General features: G+C 37.0%; 1 protein-coding gene across 1 annotated transcript; it reads right to left on the reverse strand.

The window, feature by feature from the left end:
* Positions 1–1045: 1045 nt before the first annotated feature.
* mst1rb (macrophage stimulating 1 receptor b) lies at positions 1046–20036 on the reverse strand. Its single transcript, XM_058791109.1, has 21 exons — positions 19787–20036; positions 17016–18309; positions 13868–14044; positions 13672–13794; positions 13327–13497; positions 12870–13030; positions 12064–12202; positions 11803–11939; positions 11309–11488; positions 11110–11209; positions 8817–9035; positions 8547–8693; positions 8276–8429; positions 8052–8144; positions 7748–7960; positions 7078–7158; positions 6443–6624; positions 6092–6201; positions 4451–4616; positions 4223–4359; positions 1046–2439 (listed from the first exon to the last, which is right to left on the reverse strand). Exons 2-21 carry the CDS (start codon positions 18216–18218, stop codon positions 2208–2210), a joined length of 4125 nt encoding a protein of 1374 aa, XP_058647092.1. The 5' UTR covers positions 18219–18309; positions 19787–20036; the 3' UTR covers positions 1046–2207.
* Between the last annotated feature and the right edge of the window lie 935 nt (positions 20037–20971).

The following is a 20971-nucleotide window of genomic DNA, read 5'->3' on the forward strand; positions in this document are numbered from 1 at the left end:
GGTTCTTTTATCTTGTAACAGAGGAAGTGAGCGAGGGACATGGGAGGGAAAAACAACGTTATGTTTGTTTCCTCCTGTTTTATTTGTATTGGTTTCTGTTGTTGGAATAAGACTCACTACCTCTGAATACCCTTACAGTATAGTTCTTTGTGGCTTTTGTTGACTTGGATCTCTCTTTCTTTCTCTGCACGTCTCTGTCAGACAGACATTGTCGGCCAACGAGTTTTGTAATTCCACAGTCATTTCAGTATTGCAGGTTTTATAGTCTAAATATTCATAACATAAAATAATGAATGCATAGTGACTAGGAGTCATTTATTAAAACTGTCATACAGTAATAAGACATGAACACACTCAAAAAAAATCCATTTTACTTTAAAAACAAATACTGGAATTTAAATGCATAATTACATAAAGGAATCTTCTTTTTTTTCTCTCTTTTTTCCCCCCTATTTTCCATTTTGCAGCAAACAGTAAGAAAAAGTATCTCATTTAATATTTGCTCAATTATAAAAGGGCTTTTACTGACCCCTGGTGTTCATCTTCAGCTCAAGCTCAAAGGTACAGTTTGTGTTTTTATGATGTTAAAATCCTTATTTCTATCCCAGTTTAATATGCAGGGACAAATATAATGTCAATCACATCAGAGGTATATTTTACTTCAAAAAATCCTGCCCAAAAAAATTATGTACAATTTTAATATTTCAATAAAATGTCTTATATATATATATATATATATATATATATATATATATATATATATATATATACCTGTTGTCATTACATTAGAACAAAAACTGATTTTAATATTTTAATTTCCAAAAGTCCACCAAATACTAAAAAATACAGAACTTACATACATAATATATGAAAATGACATACCCATGTGAATAAATAATTTCATTACTTGCAACTAAATATTCATTGAGATTGATTTTGCTGATGATAATATGTTCCGTTAATGCATTCATGTATTATTCAGTATAATAAGCTACATCTTTCATATTGCTGGTTGGTGGTATTACCCAAGAATATTCAAGCACAGTAAAAGTAGTACCTTTGGCAAAATCTGATTTTATTTAGGGATGTGCGTCACAGATATCAAATTCTCACTCATTTCCACAGGCTCTATAACTGCAGCACAGTGATATATTCAGCTCAACACCTTTCAGCGCTGAGTCATCCCAAACATTATGCACTGAATCCCTTTTCTGTACAAGCATCTGATATAATCACAATACCAAGTATAGGCTCACTGATTACAAATATCTTGAAGTGGTGCAGACCAGGATTTTTCTGTATTTGATATTTATAATATATATATATAATAAAATACATAAATAAAATATACAACCTCTACAACTGAAATATATTCTAATGAGGGTAGTGCTTAAATGTGAAACATAAATGTGTGTTAACGCTCTCAGTGCTGTCACTGTTGACTTGATTTCAAAGTTATGCACAGGTATCTCACAAAACAGAAAACTTCATGAACAGTAGATTTCTACTGGGAGTTTAATGCTTTGTGTTGGAAAATACTGCACATACAGTACAAGGCCAGAAGTATAGTAACTAAAAGCGCAGCCATGAGACTCTATGGCAAGTATTGTGTCTGTTGTATGCAATATATAAAATGTCATATGAACTACATATGAATAACTCAACTCAAAAATGTTAGATTTGTATGTGGCATTCTGCCACATAATGGACTATGGACTTTGGAATGGAATGCTTGCTGAAAATTTGCTTACCCTTAAGACATCCAAGGTGCTGATGAGTTTATTTCTTCATCAGAATAGATTTGGAAAAATTAAGCAATCACTTGCTCACCAATGGATCCTCTACAGTGAATGGGTGCCGTCAGAATGAGAGCCCTAACAGCTGATAAAAACATCATAATAATCCACAAGTAATCCACATGACTCCAGTCCATGTTAACATCTTGTGAAGTGAAAAGCTGCATGCTTGTAAGAAATCTACCATTGTGTTTACAGTAGATGGTTGAGATGTTTTTATCAGCTGTTTTGTCTCATCTAAAACAGATGATAAAACAATCTCATCTACATCTTGAATGTCCTAAGGGTGAGTAAAGGGTAAACTATTTATTATAAAATAGTACTGTTGAAATAGCATTCTAGCATTTCAAACCTAGTCACTGTCGTGTCAACAAGGCCCCCATTTTAGTAAATATCGAAACTGTTGGCCAATCAGCTCGAGACTGAGCCTTCATCAGCGGCATCTGACGAATCAAATTCATCGGCAGAGTCTGTTAGGGCGGGGTAGGGGCGGGGCTGGTCCAGATTGACATACGTGACCTTCAGGCTGATGTAGTGCTCCCCCTCCAGGCTGGACAGAATACTCATCACAGCGGACACTAGTGTGGAGAAAGTTGGTCTCTTTTCAGGGTCAGGGTCCCAACACTGTAACATAATGGCGAATCTGCAGATACAGAGGTAATGGTCAGTCATCTCTCAGTTGGGTATAATCTCTATTGAAAAGTGACTGGCAGTGTCATACTGTGTTCATAAATCAGACATCAATCAGGCGTATGAACTTGAGTCATACACATTCACAGTTTCCATTGCTGAACCTCACCACCGGTCATGATTCCACATCCTGTTGCTACACTCTGAGTCACTATGCAATTTTTTTTGTTTTTAATGTATTCCAGAGTTTCTAAAGCTTTACAAAGAAGAAATGTGGAGGTGTCATGATTTATGTTCAAAACAACAACCTGTGATATCCTGTGATGCATGGTATGAGTTACTGCATTATTATTTTGTATATGACACCTGTCGTTTACACTATTCTGGCGTTTTCGAGACTTTTGTTCCCGTTTTAGTTTGAAAACTCCGGAGGTTGTGTTTCAGTGTAAATGGACCAAAATGGAGACTTTTGAAAAAGATTGCACGGCTGCCCACATTCGTTCTGCGTGTCCTTGACAACCGTATAAACAGTAACATCATGCTCATTGTACATATTTATGGTTGTACCTGCATGAATGGTCATGTGACATGCGTTTTCAATTATCATTTCTGAAGCGCAGTAAAAATGCCAATTTTAAAACGCCGTTTTAGTGTAAACAGGGCCTAATATGCTGATTTGGTGCTCAAGAAACATTCCTGTTGTTATTAACAGTTGTGCTGCTTAATAGTTTTTTTAAACCGTCATATATTTTTCCAGGATTCTTTGATGAACAGAAAGTTCAAAAGAACAGCATTTTTGAAATAGAAATGTTGTAACATTATAAAAGTCTTTACTGTCAACATTGATCAATTTAATCCAGTCTTATTGAGTAAAAGTGATTTCTTAAAAAAATTTTTTAAAACTATAGAAATAAATAAATCTCTTTGGAAACATTCCACAAGATATTTTTCATAGCAACAACTCTGGCTAAAAGCTAAAGGTTTGGTTAGTGATTGCTGGAAGTTTCTTAAGGTTTACAAAGTTTTGCAGTGTCACTATGTTGCTTTTTAAATATTTCCGTCTGTCTGAAAGTGAATGATGATTAACTCTCTAGGCAGTGTTTGAGGTGTTGGATAATTGAAGGGACATTCACAATAACCTTTCAGTTGACCTTTTCCACTGCTTTGAATACTGAGTAAGCTCTAAACCCTCTGAACCTCAAATGGTGGAAAAACACTAAACTTACAGACAGCTACTTAAAACCATTGCATTTTCAAAAGGCCATGTCACTCTCTCTGTTCTGCTGTGGAACAATTTCCAAAAACAAATGAAAGGAAACCTTCTAAAGAACTGAACCACCCTCTGTAATCCAACCAAATGTTCTACTTTAGACCAACAATTTTGATTAACTGAGAAGAGTAAGTTGGAGCATAGATACATATTGCAAAAAAATGGAAAAACTTACGGTAACACTTTATTTCGATAGTCCACTTTAGACATTCTACTAACAGTAAGTAACTTTGCAACTACATGTCAACTAGCAGTCATTAGAGTATTAGTAGACTATCTGCTTAATATCTTCTAACAGTTTATTTTGATGGGTCCACAACATACAACATACTGAGTATGAGAAACTTTGCAAGTATATGTCAACTTATTCTACTAACCCTAAATCTACCCTACTGAGAGTTAGTAGACATGTAGTTGCAAATGAATGAGAATTAGTTGATATGTAGTTGACATGTAGTTACAAAGTTACTTATAGTTAGTAGAATGTCTAAAGTGGACTATCGAAATAAAATTTAACCAAACTTACAATGGATCTGGACAATACTGTGGCTGAGGCAGCCGTCGGCCCTTTAGAAGGTAATGTGTTATGTCATATGGGTCAACTTCAGGATACGGACTGGCTCCTCGTGTGAGCATCTCCCACATTAAAACCCCAAAAGACCACTACAGTAAAAGACAAAATAAAAGAGTGTTGAGAAGATCATATGAAAATTCCTAAATTTAATCTATTGGTTGAAGTAAACATGTTGCTCACCACATCTGATTTGGTTGTGAACTTCTGCGTCTGCAGGCTCTCAATGGCCATCCATTTGACGGGTAATTTGGCTTTCCTGTGGTCCTGGACACTGTAGTACTCCTTCTCCAGCACATCTCGAGCCATTCCAAAGTCTGCCACCTTTACAGTGTAGGATTCATCAAGCCTGGGAGAATATTGGTTCAGTCAGTCCCAAATTCACAATTGTCTGTTGAGCTTCAATGTGCATTTACATACATAAGCAAAGAACAGTTGGTAGGTCAATTTAAATAATTAATTAATTCATGTTCTGACATTCTGGTCTGGAGCCATAAAGGCCCCCGATATAGGAGAAGTAGAAAGATGTTTGAAACACCTGAGCAGCGTTATACTATTTTTTCCTCTCAATGACATAATAATTACTACCAAAATGACAGCGGTGAAAAAACAGCAGTTAAGAAAGCATCTGATCATAGCAATGTGGATATGTTGGCATGAGCTCTGCAATTCAGCACTCCAGCCAAATCAAATCACATCTCATTTATTTAAATCAGCTGAATCCTTACCCATCTTCAAGAAACAGCTAAAAACTCATCTCTTCCATCTCTATTTGACCCTCTAACTCTAGCACTCTCTATTCTAATTTTATTTTATCTATCTGTCTTCTTTTTATTTAAAAAAACAACAAAAAAAACACACATTTGACCCTCTATCAATTGCATATTTGTGACCCTGGACCACAAAACCAGTCTTAAGTCGTATATTTGTAGCAATAGCCAAAAATACATAGTATGGGTCAAAATTATAGATTTTTCTTTTATGGCAAAAATCATTAGGATATTAAGTAAAGATCATGTTCCATGAAGATATTTTGTAAATTTCCTTCTGTAAATATATCAAAACTTAATTTTAGATTAGTAATATGCATTGCTAAGAACTTCATTTGGACAACTTTAAAAGCAATTTTCTCAATATTTTGATTTTTTTGCACCCTCAGATTCCAGATTTTCAAATAATCGTATCTCGGCCAAATATCGTCCTACCCTAACAAAATAAATCCTTATTTATTCAGCTTTCAGATAATGTATAAATCTCAATTTTGAAAAAATTTACACTTATGACTGGTTTTGTGGTCCAGGCTTTCTTTTTTCTATTCTATCTACTTGTTTCTTATAAAAATAAAAAAAAAACACTAGGTTTCTTTTTTCTATATTCTATCTACTCGTCTTTTTATGAAAACCTTTTTATGTGTACTGCGTTAGGCTAACCAAGACTTGGTTTTGATTGCTTCTAATGTCCTCATTTGTAAGTCGCTTTGGATAAAAGCGTCTGCTAAATGACTAAATGTAAATGTACTATTAACAGCTCTCCAGTGTTTTCACATGTGTACTTACGTCTGACCTTGATGGACTAAACAGAGAAATGAATCAGAGAAGGTTTCCACATCAAAAATGTAACTGCCACAGACCAGCGGTAGTTCGAAGGTGTTTACCAGTTGAACTTTTCTGGAAAGTTCGCTTTGGCAAGCTGTTTTGAACTGTCTGAAACTAACTCCAAACAAACTAATTTTGGCTTGATTTTGTTTGAAATTATGTCACTCTAGTTCACTTATACACGTATTTCAGGCCCTTAAAGCCAAATCATTGTGCATGCAACACTCACATGCAATTGCGTGCTGCCAGATCCCGGTGTACAAATTTCTTTTGTGCTAGATACTCCATTCCTTTAGCAACCTGGAGACCGAAGCCAATCAAATCCTTAACGGTGGGATTCTAGGGTAAGACGACAAAACTACATAAGATTCATATATAACAGGCACACATTGAGTTTGTGTAATTTTTGGAAACATCATTACTAGAGCTTCTGCAAAGGTCATGAACTTGATTCTGAGCTGTGCAGGAGGTTATGTTGTGAAATCCATCCACAAATACAAACCTATTGTGCAAGGCAAAGGTAAAAGGCTAAATACATAACATATTTGATATGTTAAGAGTTTAAGTTCTAGCAACTGACCCTCTTCTCACAGCGAATGAAGTGACGCAAGTCTCCGTGTTTCATGTAAGGTAAGACCACCAAGGGAAGTCCCTCTTCGGGAAGCAGAATGCCCAGCAGAGAGAGAACATTACTGTGATGAAATCCCTTCATCAGAATACCCTCTTTCAGAAACTGCTCCACTTCTTCCACATCTGTTATTCCTACCAGAGAGACAGAATGTGAGAAAATACAGTTGCAAGTACATATTTATATTATTTAAGCCATTGAAGTCAATCTACATTTAGAGATCGGTATTTTGTTTTTTAATTACCTGTTTCAAAATATTGTTTAAAACTTTTGCATAAACCACTGCTACATTTAGGCTTTTGGCAGACCCTTTTATCTGAAGAAACTTATATTGCATTCAAGGTACAATACACATTTAATCAGTTCATGCATTCCCTGAGAATTGAACCCATGACCTAGTGTTGCTAAAACCACAATCTGATGTTTAAGCAACAGGAGCACTACTGCTGCTACAGCTAACAGCTACCCAATTTTCAAGGCAGCTCATCGTGAGAAATAACTGTTTTTTAATCAGGCAGGTAATCCTGAGGGTAGTTCGGTTCTTCATGAGTGTCTTTATGAGCTCTTTTAATTGAGGAGTTTCTTACTGTTAAGAGATTTCACAGCACAATGGATTTCTCTGTTGTTGTGGTCAGTGAGGTAACCATGGTAAACTGTCCCAAAGTGTCCTACAAAAAAACAAAACATGTTTATTAATAGCGGCAATAATCTTCATGTTCATAATATGACCTTATTCCCTTTTCCAATAACTCTTTGTTTTGTTTTTTTGAGAAATGAAGCAATATCTTGTTCTAAACCCTGGAGTTTGGGGTCAGTATGATTCAGGTAATTTTATTTTTTCTTTTAAAAAATGAATACTTTTATACTGCAAAGACTTTTGAATGAATCAAAATACATTTTTAATGTTATAAAAAAATATTAAGTAGCACAACTGTTTTCAACATTGATAATAATAAGACATTTTTCTTGAGCAGCAAATCAGCATATTCTGAAGGATCGTGTGGCACTGAAGACTGGAGTAATGATGCTGAAAATTCAGCGTTGAATCACAGGAGTAAATTATATTTTAAAATATATTTAAACAGAAAACAGTTATTTTAAATTGTAAAAACATTTTTACAATATTACTGTATTTTAATCAAATAAATACAGCAATGGTGAGAAGATACTTTAAAAATCTTACAGATCTGTAAACTTTTGAGAGGTAGTGTATTAAACTTATTTTCAGCATACAGTATATTTTATTAATAAACACACCTTTTCCAATGATCTGGTGGTGGTGAACCTTGAGCATGGAGGCTGGGATCAGCACGTCTTTCACCTCCTCCAGCAGCTCAGGGCGGAAACTGTTGATGGAGATCTTCTCTGGGGGCATGAGAGGGGTCAGGGTTGTGTCCAGGGAGCCTGTGTAGGCCAGGCCGGGGAACGCTACGGCCCCAGTAGGTGCAGTGATGTTTGTGAGGGGCAGTTCTGCAAACAACAAACAACGTAATGTTTCTAAAGTTTCATGAAAAATATACATAATTTAAAATGTGTTGCCGATGTGAAGATGTTGTCTCACCACGTCTGTAGTCTCCTAAGGGACATAAATCCACACTATTATTACGTGAACGACTATGCGAAAAGTAAGACAGGCGATTTTCTGCCAGTGAAGCTGTGGGTAAAGAAGGATAAAACTGTGATAAAACTGCCTTTTTTCATAACACCTGTGCTTGTTAAGATAAGACATTTAGGAATGACTGCAAAGGATTTGCATTAGTGAGACGTGGCATAATTTGTGCTCACCTTTTTTCTGTTTCCTCAGGTGTTTCAGCACGATAAAGGCCATAACCGCACCCGTGACAAGAGCTGCCAGTATGCCAAGCACAATGCCCACCATATAGTGGTTACTGACCAAGATTACGGTCCCAACATTATGTGTGTACCCATTAACTGTTACCTGGTACAGGAAAATACTGACATTAGTGTGAGGTTGTATTATGCAACTAATTTGCTTTGGCTAACGACGAGGTATTTTACTGCATTTATAGATCTACACACACTTTCAAACACTCACCTTCACAGGTAAACCCTCACTGGGAATGGTGAGATTATTAGGGATCCTGCATGTGATCTCATTATCTAAAACTTTAGCACCACAGTCAACATCTCCAACCGTCATCGTGATTGACATGCAGGAGCTCACAAGGTTCAACTTCTGGTGCTGCGTCATGAGGAAGAAAGATTTTGAATCCTAGATTTTAAATGTTTTCTCAGAAAGATTATTAAAAGTGAAAAAGTGCAGCAATGCAATAATGGGAATGTACTCATGGATGTATCTACATACATGCAAGGACACTTCATCAAACCCGGGGTAGAGTCTCAGTATGTGACCTTCAGTCTCAAACGGGATGGGTCTGCCATAGGGGTGGTAGGAGAAGTCTTGTTTCCACAGGCCGAGCACTCCGTCCATGTCAAATGAGAGCTCGCCCTCTTCTGTCTCATCTCGATGGAAGACAGGGGTGATGCACTCCATACGGGTGGGTTTTGCTTTCCCTCTGCATTCCTTCAGGGAACAACAGTATGAAGCAAATGTGAAAGAAGAAAAATGTTACGTGCTCACAAATCTATATCTGTTTGCTTTGATCTAGAAACCGGCAAACGCTAATGTTGCGCTGCTAAGGTATAGATTTAAAACACTTTCATCTTTAATTCATGATCACAGCTCTCAGTGGAAGAACTGAGACAAGTCTGTTGTGAAGTTATAAAAACCTATGTAGTGTTGTTGTGGTCATTAAAGAGAGTAGACAGAATCACCCAACACTAAATATATGACCTTAAACACAAAAAATAAGGTACGACGCTTTGAAAACATGCCGATCAAACTGAGATCAGACTGAAATGTATAAGCCACTCTTCTAACATTTAGATCTGCAGAGCTGTAGGTGCTACACAGCCAGAAGCTGCACAACATTTGACTAATTCTAGTAGTGAATATTGTCTATCCTGCTACCTTCTTATTACATTACCATGGGTTGGGCTAAACCTCTGTTAAAGGGGTGGTTTACTGCGATTTCACTTTTTTCATTTTAAATAGTGTGTAATGTTGCTGTTGGTGCATGAACATTATCTGCAAAGTTGCTGCGCTGAAAGTTCAACATAAGCGGAGATATCGTCTTTTAAAAATCAGGAAGTTTAATGCCTACAAAAATGACTCCTATGGGACTACAACGAGATACTTCCCGGGTTGCATACGTAAAAAACCCATCAAACCCCTCCCTCCGGAACATGCAAAAGAGGGGGCAAGGCCATGTTCTGCGGCTTTGTCGAAGAGGAAGAGTTATAGTGGAGAGTTGTAGCCATGCCGTCGAAACGGTGTTATTTTCACCCAGCTGTCAGGTCTTCTGTGTTCGGGCTTCCTACGGATGCTGCAGTTCGTCAACAATGGTTAAAATTAATGTTTGATTATGTTCCTGACAATTACAATCGTAATTCAGCTCTCTGTGCTGCGCATTTTACTGAAGACAGCTTCCAGAATCAAGAGAGTTCAGAGTTCAATGCCGGATTCACACAGAAACTATTACTAAAACATGGAGCAGTTCCAACTTTAAAACCAGAGGCAGCAGTTGTTGGGCCACAACCTGTAAGTAAGATTTCATCATTTTAAATGTATTTGCATGTATAATTTCAGACGTAATGTTTTAGTTTTATCAAGGACGTAAACAAATGCCAACGCTGGCTTTAGTAGCCAGTTAGTTAAATGATGTTTCGTGTGTCTTTGACAAACGCGTACAAACATTTTGGACCCGAATTTGTAATTATGTACTAATTTTGTAAATGTATTTTCCATGTATACTTTATGACGTAATTTTTCGATTTGATCAAGAACGTAAACGCAAGCCAACGCTGTTTGGTTTTAGTAGCCAGTTAGTTCAATGCTATTTTGTGTGTATAAGACAAACGTGTACAAACTTCAAAAATTGATATGTAATCACAACAGCAAACTTCATTCAGAAACGTTTTGTAACGTTTGCTTGACTCTCTTCACCGCTTTCTGGGTCTGATTCTGGCTCTAACTGATACGGCAATATTGACACCATTATTTACATTTGACCGGAGCACATGCAGCTGTCGCCCATGAAGGTGATGGGCGTGAAGTTTCCGGACAATGTGCAGTACGCAGTTTAGCCAATCACAACACACCGGCCCAACTAACCAATCTGAGCCCATCGCCTGTTTCTGAGGGAGTGGTTTCATAGAATCAGGAAGTCAACCGGTCGTTCAAATGACAGAGAAGAAAGCGGCTTACAATAAAGGTGAAATATATTAAAAATAAGGCGTTTTTTAACAAACGAAACATGAAGACATGTTATATTGCACCCCATAAACACAATCAAGCAAAGAAAAAAAGCAGTAAACCACCCCTTTAATGTTCTGGAGGATTTCAGAACAAACCATTTTTTCATCTAACTTTAGTTTCAATATATCTATTTGCACTCTGGAAGTTCTGAAACTGTTACAAAGAACTTATATTTTAAAATATTAAGCAATATTTGATTCCTCACTGGTGATATGACCACTTTAAAAAAACAAAAACAAGGCAGTAGATCAATACAGGAGTGAAAGTTTACAGTTCATACAGTGGAAACAGGTTTGAGGTGGCTTTCTTTGGGTTTGAAGTAGACGACAGTTCTGTAGACAGAGTCCAGATTTCGGCCTTCAATGATGATTCTTGACCCACTGCAATTTGAAATAAAATATTAGACATTCTATTACTTTTCTGAAAGGCTGTTTTCTGAACTGCCAAAAAGTAAACAACTTCTGACTGTCTGAATCTACCTGTCAAAGCTGCAATCAGGCAGCACAGCAAGAATCTCAGGGGTCTTCTTGTAGCGGAAGACTTTAGTGGTCACCACACGGGACTTATCGATGTAGACACGGAGCACCACATCTTTCACCTCCGTCACAGGCTGAGAGAGACATATGATGGAGGACAGGTTTCCTCTTACCACAGATACACTGTAGGTCAAACAACATTCACTTTAGAACATGAAAACTATATATAGAGAAAAATAATAGACAGAGCTGAAAATTTAAACAGGGGTCTCTATATACATTTTTGAAATTTATTTTCCCCCAAATAAATGCAGCCTGAGCATAAGAGACTTCTTTCAAAAACATAAACAATCTAACCAGCCACAAACTTTTAAACAATATTGTGCATAATTTTAATTCAATGACATTGAAATGTTTTGATACAATTAGCAGACCCTCTGCAGTTCCATCACAGGCCCCCCATTTGAAGAGCCCTGATATAATGAATACACACACACCTTTGGATTGGACATGTTTCTCCATCAAGTGTAACTTTCCTGTTCTTCCCAGAGTCCAGATAAGGACCTGTGATAGTGATGAGGGTTCCTCCGTTCACAGGCCCATAGTCAGGCTGGACCTCAGTGATGTTTGGAACCTGGTGTAAAAAATATGTTAAGCAAAGTTATCTAGTATCAACAAGCTTACTAATGACTATTGTTAAAAATCAGGAGGAGGATTTTTGTTTGATGTTTTGTTTGTGTAACGAATAAATTAATTACCACAAAGGTGAATCCAGGCATCTCTGCACTTCCTTCAATGGAATATCGTCCCTCCACTCGGCCCTCATGCACTTTAGCTGTGATGTTCACTGTTTTAAAAAGTGGCTCTGTCGCCCCAGAACGGATCTTACACAACAAGCTGAGCATAAAAATGTCCAGACTTAAACAGTTTCCTTTGTACAAACATATAAAAAGTAACCAAAACTGTTATGTTCTGTTAGAAATCTGTTATGCATCTATTATGCATGATTGCTTAATGAATATAAAGTTCAAAAGAACAGCAATTATTCAAATAGTATTTTTAGTCCCACTGTATATTAAGTGGCCTTAACTACTGTGTACTTACAACAAAAAATAAGTACAATGTACTTATTGTGTTGCAAAACACTTTTGCTGCTATTGAAGTTGGGGACAGGTTTGGTGGTATGGGTAGGTTTAAGAGTACATTGTACAAAGAGTACAAATGTAAGTACATAGTAGTTAAGGCCACTTACTATAAAGTCGGACCGTATTTTTTTCTAACAATGTAAAGTTTTTCACTTTTACTATTGATCAATTTAATGTATCCTTTCTGAATAAAGTATTTGTATATTTTTAAAACGAAAAATAAAATTTTTTAATAGTATACTGTAAGTTTTAGCTTGAATTATTTTAGAACATCAAGTTAAACTAAATTAAAATGAGAACTGTTGCTTTGGCAAGTAGTATTTTAGGTCAAGTTACAATTTTTCTTTTTCTTTTTTTAATTTAGTTTCAGATTTAGTTTTAGTCAACTAATAACCCTGCATGAAATCAGTAATACTTACTGTGTGCTGTTGCTTTTGTGAGGCTGAACCACACAGGCGGTTTCTCCCAGCTTCACCTCATGGGTTCTGGTCGTGATGGCGGGTCGCAGGGGCGACTGAAACTCCCATCCACACAGAGTCATCTCACTCTGACCATCAGGGGGTGCTGTTTTAGGGAAAAACTACACAGAACACTTCCATATGCATTTGCTATATGCCTGCTCGCACTGCGTATAAACATAAATGATATACAGTATATATATATAAATATTTACATATATCAATACGAGCACTTATCTAATATTTAAAATAATATAAATATATTTTTACAAATGAATATCTAATATTTAAAATATTGTCCAGACTATTAAACATGTGAAAAGTATTAATCTAGTTTTATAGACTGTACAATAAATTTGTACAAACAAGTCACTGATGGATAAACATTGTTAACAAATAATAATGCTTAATATCTCACCTCTGTGATGCCGGGCGGACAGGACTCATTTCCCCAGTGTTCCCTGCACTCAGAAGCCCAGGTGCACTGACCGGAGCACCAGCCACATCCCATGAACTTTGGTGCGATCAGACACATGGCGCATGTGAGGAAGTGACGACAACCCGGACCCCTCTGAGGCACCTGAATCAGCTGCCAGTTTTAATTATATAACCATCATTATCCCAAATAAGGAATACAGCCTTCTGCAATCTTAGCCATATCCAACTGGAATACTAGCATACTTCATACTGCATACGACTTAAAAAAAAATGTAAGACAAATCATGGTTGGTATTCATTCCTTTAATTATTTTATGCTACACACCTTATCTCCAACCACAAACAGTAGATGGTCCGGGGAGAGAACCGCTGCGGTAGATGACACTTTCTGGTTCTCTAAAAGGGAGTAATTAGCAAAGATGATGGGGCTGGACCTTCTCAGTACAAGCTGTGGCATAAAAAACAACAGAGGTTAATGTAATGATTAATGAAACTGGCATAGTCTTCTTTATAATCCATACCTGCAGGAGTCTCCCGTCTGACGTGCCTATATGAGCCACTGTCTTGTTCTCGATGCTGGTGACCAGCAGTGAGGTGAGCAGAACACCTCTCATCTGTCTGTTGAAGAGGTCGACTCTGTAGTACGGCTGGGATACCAGAGTGGGCTGATCTCTGCAGGTCATATTGTGCTCCATGCTCTAATCACACATACGCAATAAAATAATCAACATTGCACTGCTTTATTAAAGTTATGTGTTGTTCATTTTTATTTTTAGACAGATAGATAGATAGATATTATACCGTGTATTTAAAAAAAATACGGTTTCAGCATGTTGTTTTCTAGAGCTAAGAAGAAAATACATTTTAGTGAAATACGTAAACAATGTTTTGTATATTTTGGATATTCCAGTAATCTACACCACCAATTAAGATTCTCACCACAAGAATTCCAAACATAACACAAAAGAACTCAATCTCTTGTTTGGGTACTTCTATTTTGCAGTGATCTGCGGTTCTACGCTGATCTGCTGTAAACTATCACATGTCGCTCTCTCCAATTTCTGTATTGTCTGGGAGTCTGATATTCCAAACAAAAAACTGAAACTCCCAACATCAGACAAAAGACAACCACACAATCCTTGACTAAGCAAATCATGGCCCTTGACAACTGTGAAGTGGCTGTGAACTTTCCTTATAAAGTGGTGCTAGCTAGTCACAACTGACATACTTGCCTGAAAAAGACAGTCATGATCATTTTCACAAATGTATTTTCAGTGTGGAAATGCATTAATAATAATCTAATAATCTTTTTTACTGCATGTACAGTAGACTGATTTAACACAAATTAGAGAAGTTCTAGTTTGCAGATTATGTTTTTTAATAATAATAATAATAATAGTAAACACACCAGCGCTTCTATCTGTTCAAATGTGTGTAAATCATACTTTTTAACAAGTGCATCCAAAATGAGTGATCTGGCGAGTGTCTCTCACTGGAATCTCAAAAACGACACTGTCATTTCCTCCTTTTTCCACACATTTATAAACATTGACCTCAGTGGAAAACCCTATTCTTTTAACTGCACAAACACACACTCATACACACATGCATCTGTAAACTGCTTTTATAGCAGCAAACTCGCAAAATCACACCCTGAGATTTCCGAGACATTCTCCCACATGCTGTTTAGATTGCGAAAGTGGCTAATTCTCATCTGAACACTAAAATGACGGACTTCGCAGCTTTTAAGAAATCTGAGCCACATTTGTCACTCGTTTCAATTGTACATTAGCATTATAGGCAAACAAAAAAAAAATTGACAGATATGTTATAAATTAGTTCTTTTTTTGTTTTGATGAAAGTTTTAAAAAGAGTATTTTGTAAGTATGCAGTGGCCATAAAAAATAATTTAGACATGTAAAAATGAATCACTGCATTAGACATTAAAATGCAAAAATGCAAAAAAATGCAAACTGCAAATGGCTAGGAAAAAAGAGTTAATTTAAAGAAAAGATTTAGCATACTTACGTAATACACATATTCACTGTAGTTTAAGAACACATACTACAAGCATGAACTCTGTGTTCTGCTTTCTTTCAAGTTTCTTTGACTTCCTCAGTGGAGCCAAAAAGTGATCTAGCTGCTGCATGGCAGAAAATGTTCCTCTAGACCACTTTGCCTTGCAAGTGCATCATTTTTCCATTTTCCATTCTTTTTTTAATGTTCAAATATCTTCCTGTATATTCACAAAACTCAAAATCAGACTTCTTAATACTTGTGGTAATGAAAGAAAACTCCTGTAAGTGGCTGAGATTGTTTTCTGAGAATCCTGCTGTAGTACAGAGTAGGGGAACATTAGATTTAAGCTGTTTAGATAATCTCACAGAACTACTGCAAGCTTGAATATGAAATTCATAACAGAGATGATACGGCAAAAGCTTCAAAGCTGTTAAAAACACACAAAAACAACAAAAGCACAACTTGTTTTGAACATTGTGCTAAAACTCAAAATGATGGAAGTTAGAAATTTGGGTTTTAATGTTGGTGTGCTGGGGTCAAGCATGGGTCGTTCTTGTGCAAGTCTGAGTCAAGTTTTAAATCATTTCCTAGTCATGAGTAAAGTCTAAGGCAATCAGACTCAGAACAAGCACAGCCTGAGGAAAACACTTTCAACAGCGAGAATAAAACAAAAGCAGCCTCATATACCTAAACCTGAATGATAATCACAGACTTATATTAAGCAATTCATATACTTTTAAGGCCTTTTAAGCATTACAAGAACTTAGAACTCCGCATAACCTCTTTTTTGGGTCAAAGTGGTTAGAGTTTCCTACAGGGACCAGGGAACTGTTTTGCAACTTTGTTATTCCCAGTTATTCTATTGGACTACAATAGCTGCTCTTATTTCCTGCATAAATGTTTTGGTATTTTGTGTGCGTGTGCCACAGGCAAGAACATAAGAAAAAGCAAAAAAAACATACTAAGTTTCTGAAAATGAACAACTTCAGTCTCAGCGTCTCAGTGTTAATGGTTACAAAAGGTTTTTAAATGGTTTCTTCAATCAGACATACAGTTTTTGATGAAGTGTAGTGCCTTCAGTGCCAGGAGTTGAAGTCCTATACACAAGGACATGAGACAGAATACACAAGGCTTATGACCCACATTGTGATCACTCAAACCATTTTACAACAAATGAACAAAAAAGAAAGAAGCAAGCCAATTAAAATACCTTTAAGCTTTTCTTAAGAGGGCATGGCACCACAATGCCCACTAGAAAGCTTGGTAAGTCTCAATGTAAAACAATACCATGCCACATGAGAGAGTGAGAAGGGACCAGACAGAAGAGTCAAACAATAAGGCCAACATACAAAGCGATGATGGACGAGAAATGCAATCCACCAGCCATTTCTTCTAAACCACACGTAATGTCATTTGTTAAAGTTAGACATTCTAAACAGTGTGGAATTTATATATTTTAAATGTTTATTTGTGGCGTTTAATGGCAGTTTTCCTTTGGAGCAAGTCAAGGATCTTTTTTGTGGTAGACAACAGTAAACTTTCAGTTGTTTTTAACCAGGAAAATAATCTGCAAATGGTTCAAAAGCATACAGAATATGAATAGATGATTGCGAACAAAAATAAATAAATAAACTGAGAAAATGCACCAACCTCATGTGGGCAGCTCTCACAGGGCTGAAAATGGCAAAGGCCTCTGGAAAGCTGCTCTGGTCCTGACTTGCAACAGTCCTCCACTCCATCGTCTATTGCCGTGTTTACTGTATCCATGGGAAATGCACAAAGTGCTGAATCATGTTCAGGAACGCCCGAGTCATCGGTTACAGCAAATACGCCATATAAGATATCATCCTCTTCTTCAGCACCCAGCTCATCAGCGAGCTCCCGTCCGGCCTTGCCAAAGTGGGCCGCTTGAACCACGTTGTAGACCACATCTTTGAAAGGTTCGCTGCCATTGCTTCTCCTTCGCCTTTTGGGCTCAAAGCGACATTCTAAAACAATTTCACGGTAGCGTCGCATCTCCCACTCGTGGCGTGGCAGACGGCCTAGTCTTGTCTGAAAGGGCGACGAGTCCAAGTCAGTTTTCTCTCGTTGGACAGACAAGAAGTATACAAAGTCCTGCGTGTAGAAGCTGTAGATGTATTCAATGCTGTATGTCTGCCGTAGAGCAGGCAACACCGTCAACCCTCTGACATCGGTGTAAAAACCATCCTCGGTCGCAACCGGTCGCCGTACGGAAATGGACATGCGACCGTATTTTTGAGTCACGCTGTTGTTCACTGTCGCCGCGACAAAGAAGTACACCGTTTGGCCCTCTTCCACCATGGAGACTTTCGTTCCCAAAGGACTGGCAATGCAATCCGGACAGAACTGCGGAGAGTTGAACTTCTTCCGGAATAAACACTTTGAAGGTCCAGGAGGCTTTCCATTTTCATGGAGTTGATGGAAATAGCAAACTCCATACTGGGAGCTTCCACACGAGTACAAGTACATCAAGAACGTATCTAGGAGCAACACCTCATTGTCTGTGTCCTCATGGAAAGGATCTCTTGTGATATCACATAAATTGCACATCTCACACTCCGGACTGCCCACGGGTCCCGTACGGAGTTCCCAAAGTTTATCTAGAGTGATGTTCACCGCCTCAATGACGTTCTGAGAGGCCACATAGACCTCTTGGAAAAGGGAGTTGGTAACTATGTTCTGGATGGGATTGCGGGTCTGGAAGTAAGGTGTGGGGTACGGCACTGAGAAGTCCACAGCAATGGGAGCCGCTGGAGGACAAGTGTCTAATGCAGAAGACATCAGAGCCTGTATCCAGACACATGTCACCAGATGAGTGGCCCAGTGGACCATGTCCTCTCCAGGGTGAAGAAAATGGCTGTAGAGTGTTGTGGTTACCTCCAGTTGGCGTCTGTCAGTGAAGACATCCTGAGAACAGGAAGCCCTGAGACAACAACCACAAAAGAAGCTTAATTTTAAAATGGTTAATGAATAGACACACACACAAAAAAAAGATTTTGATTTTGATTCTGTCATCATTTAGTCAAAACCCAAAACACACCAGCCCGACTTACAGGAGACAGGCAAGTGTCTATTTTATTACTATTAATAGTAATACTATTATAAAACAAAGGTTTAGAATTCCAAATTATGTGAATCAGTGATGACATAAAGAATGTTTTAATGCAACTGAGGGGGGAAATGATGTTTTGATTTGTCTTAAATGGCAAAAGGAAACGTTTCAAGTCTGTAAACACTAAAAAAGGTTTTGCTTATTCATGTCTGTCTGCACATGCAGCTTTAAGTCATGTATCTGCAAGAGAGAAAGTCATTAAAAGGTAAAAATAGATATTTCACACAACTCTGAGTTATTTGCAAGTGTTTTAAGCAAAATATGAAGGCCTTTGGGAAAGTATGGCTGGCTTCCAACCACAATGTTCTATGAAATATTGCTTGGTTCTCATCTGAGTTATTTATTAACAGAGCTCATCACCATGTTCTACACTGAGGGCCTCTCAAATTGGCATTCTTGTCACAACCTAGACGTGCTTTTTTGTGCAAAAGTTGCAAACGGACTGTTGTGCTTTTCAGTCAAGAGCTTTTTTTAACTAACAAGCGAGCTAATTACTGTTCAAAATCATGCCACAGCATCTGCACCTCTGCACTGAATGCATTCGGCAGACTATGCATAAGCATTTATACATCTTCAGGGAAACAGTGGAAAGTAGTATGTGTTTCTTGACTGCTTGGTAGTGACAAAAAATAATCACAGGTCTCTTCTGATAGAAGAAGAAAGCTAAATGCAAATAATTAAATTAACCTCACTAGGCCAATACTTGTTATCTTATATTAGTTTAAAATATTCAGTAACTTGGATTCCAGGCTTGCATACTTGCACTTGTTTTAGGGAGAGTCTAAAAGTATGCAAGTGTTATGGTAACGTACTAGTCTTATTTACCTGTTGTTTTGATTCATTTTATTTGCATTGATCATAGTCACAAAACTTGTAGAATAGCTTAAATACAGGCTGCTTATTCTAAGTAATGGCAGCACCAGTGGAGGCTATTTGTACCATGGATATAGAGAATGGTTAATTTTGACATTTGAAGGTTGTTTAGTCTTTGAACAGAGGATTCGACTTTTGTCGATATTACTGACCAATCATTTTCATGATTATTCGATTAGTTTAATAATTTTTTATTTTTTTTTAAACGTATTTGGAATGCACCGTATCTATGGAACTAACAGAGCTGATGCCATTTATAAAGTCTGTTTATTGTATTTATTAGCCTAATTATTAGTGACAAAACTACAATAATGATCGAAAATGTACAATGTACAAGAAAAAAAAATGTAGGCTAATCTTGTAAATATCTAATTTCGTATTTTATGAAAAAAATAGGCAGTAAGAACACACTCACCTGTTAGTGATGGCAAGCCGGTGAAGTACAAATCTCAGGATGGATCAATAACTGCATTTCCAACTCTGAACATGTAGACGTGGTAGTAAAAAACAATGAAAGAAGGAAAACAACTTTCAGTTTATATTACCACACTATATTCAATTTAATTTAGGCACAAAACCAGATACGAAACTTCTGAAACATATTTAAAGAGACGTCTTGGAGCTTCAGGCGACTGCTTGTTTCGTTTGAAGCATTGACTGGTGTTGACAGGCCCCGCCCACCAGCATAAGGGAATAATTGCTACTATGGTGACACCATTGCTCGTAAATATTACTTAAGCTATGAAGACATCCCTTGGCAGCCTACCAGTCACGAACACAATAATATTCATGAAAAAAGCCTTCGCCAAGGTAGGAATATAATTTTATTAAGGGATAAATTCCCTTTAATCTAATTCAAAGCCTTCAAATGGCTAATAAAGTCATCGGAAATACACAGATACACAATGTTCTCATTACAAACCGATTTCTTACTTGTTGAGCGAGGTTTTTCGGAGCAATTTCGAAATGTATTAACACTATTGTAAACGAGTTTAGTGGCTACTTAATGCCAAACTTGGTCTTAAATCCTAAATCCAAAGTTAAATGTAAGTTGAAGTTGTTTTTGTGAACACTAGGTCACATTGTCAATACGTTTCTAGATAATAAAAAGCTGTTTGACAAGAATTAGACAACGCTAATGACGGAGTAAATGTTATGTATCTAACACATATGGAAAACATATGGGATAATGTTGATTAATGTTTGTGGTTGTATTTAAATGCATCTACTTTTATAAAACATGTACAGTAGACAAAAATGCTGAGGTCATTCTGGGCTTGATAACAAATTCTTAAAAGATTGTTAGTCAGCGTGCACTTAACCATCAAATTATCCCAATTCTCTTTTCAATAATATTGTTGAACCAAAGATGCAAACAGCAACATCAACATTTCCTTTATCTTTCTGAAAATTGAATCTAAATATAAATAGTTGTTTATCATTTAACAATGCAATTAAAGAAATAAAAATAATAATAATTTAATGTGGTCTTTTGCTCTGTCCACAAAATGCAATCCATTTGTAGAAAATATATATTAATAATTCTACTTTTCAAACATACATGGCACACCTAAAGTATATGCTCGTGTGACAGTGAAAG

Source organism: Onychostoma macrolepis, chromosome 11, assembly GCF_012432095.1.
Source record: "Onychostoma macrolepis isolate SWU-2019 chromosome 11, ASM1243209v1, whole genome shotgun sequence".
Classification (NCBI taxonomy): Eukaryota; Metazoa; Chordata; class Actinopteri; order Cypriniformes; family Cyprinidae; genus Onychostoma; species Onychostoma macrolepis.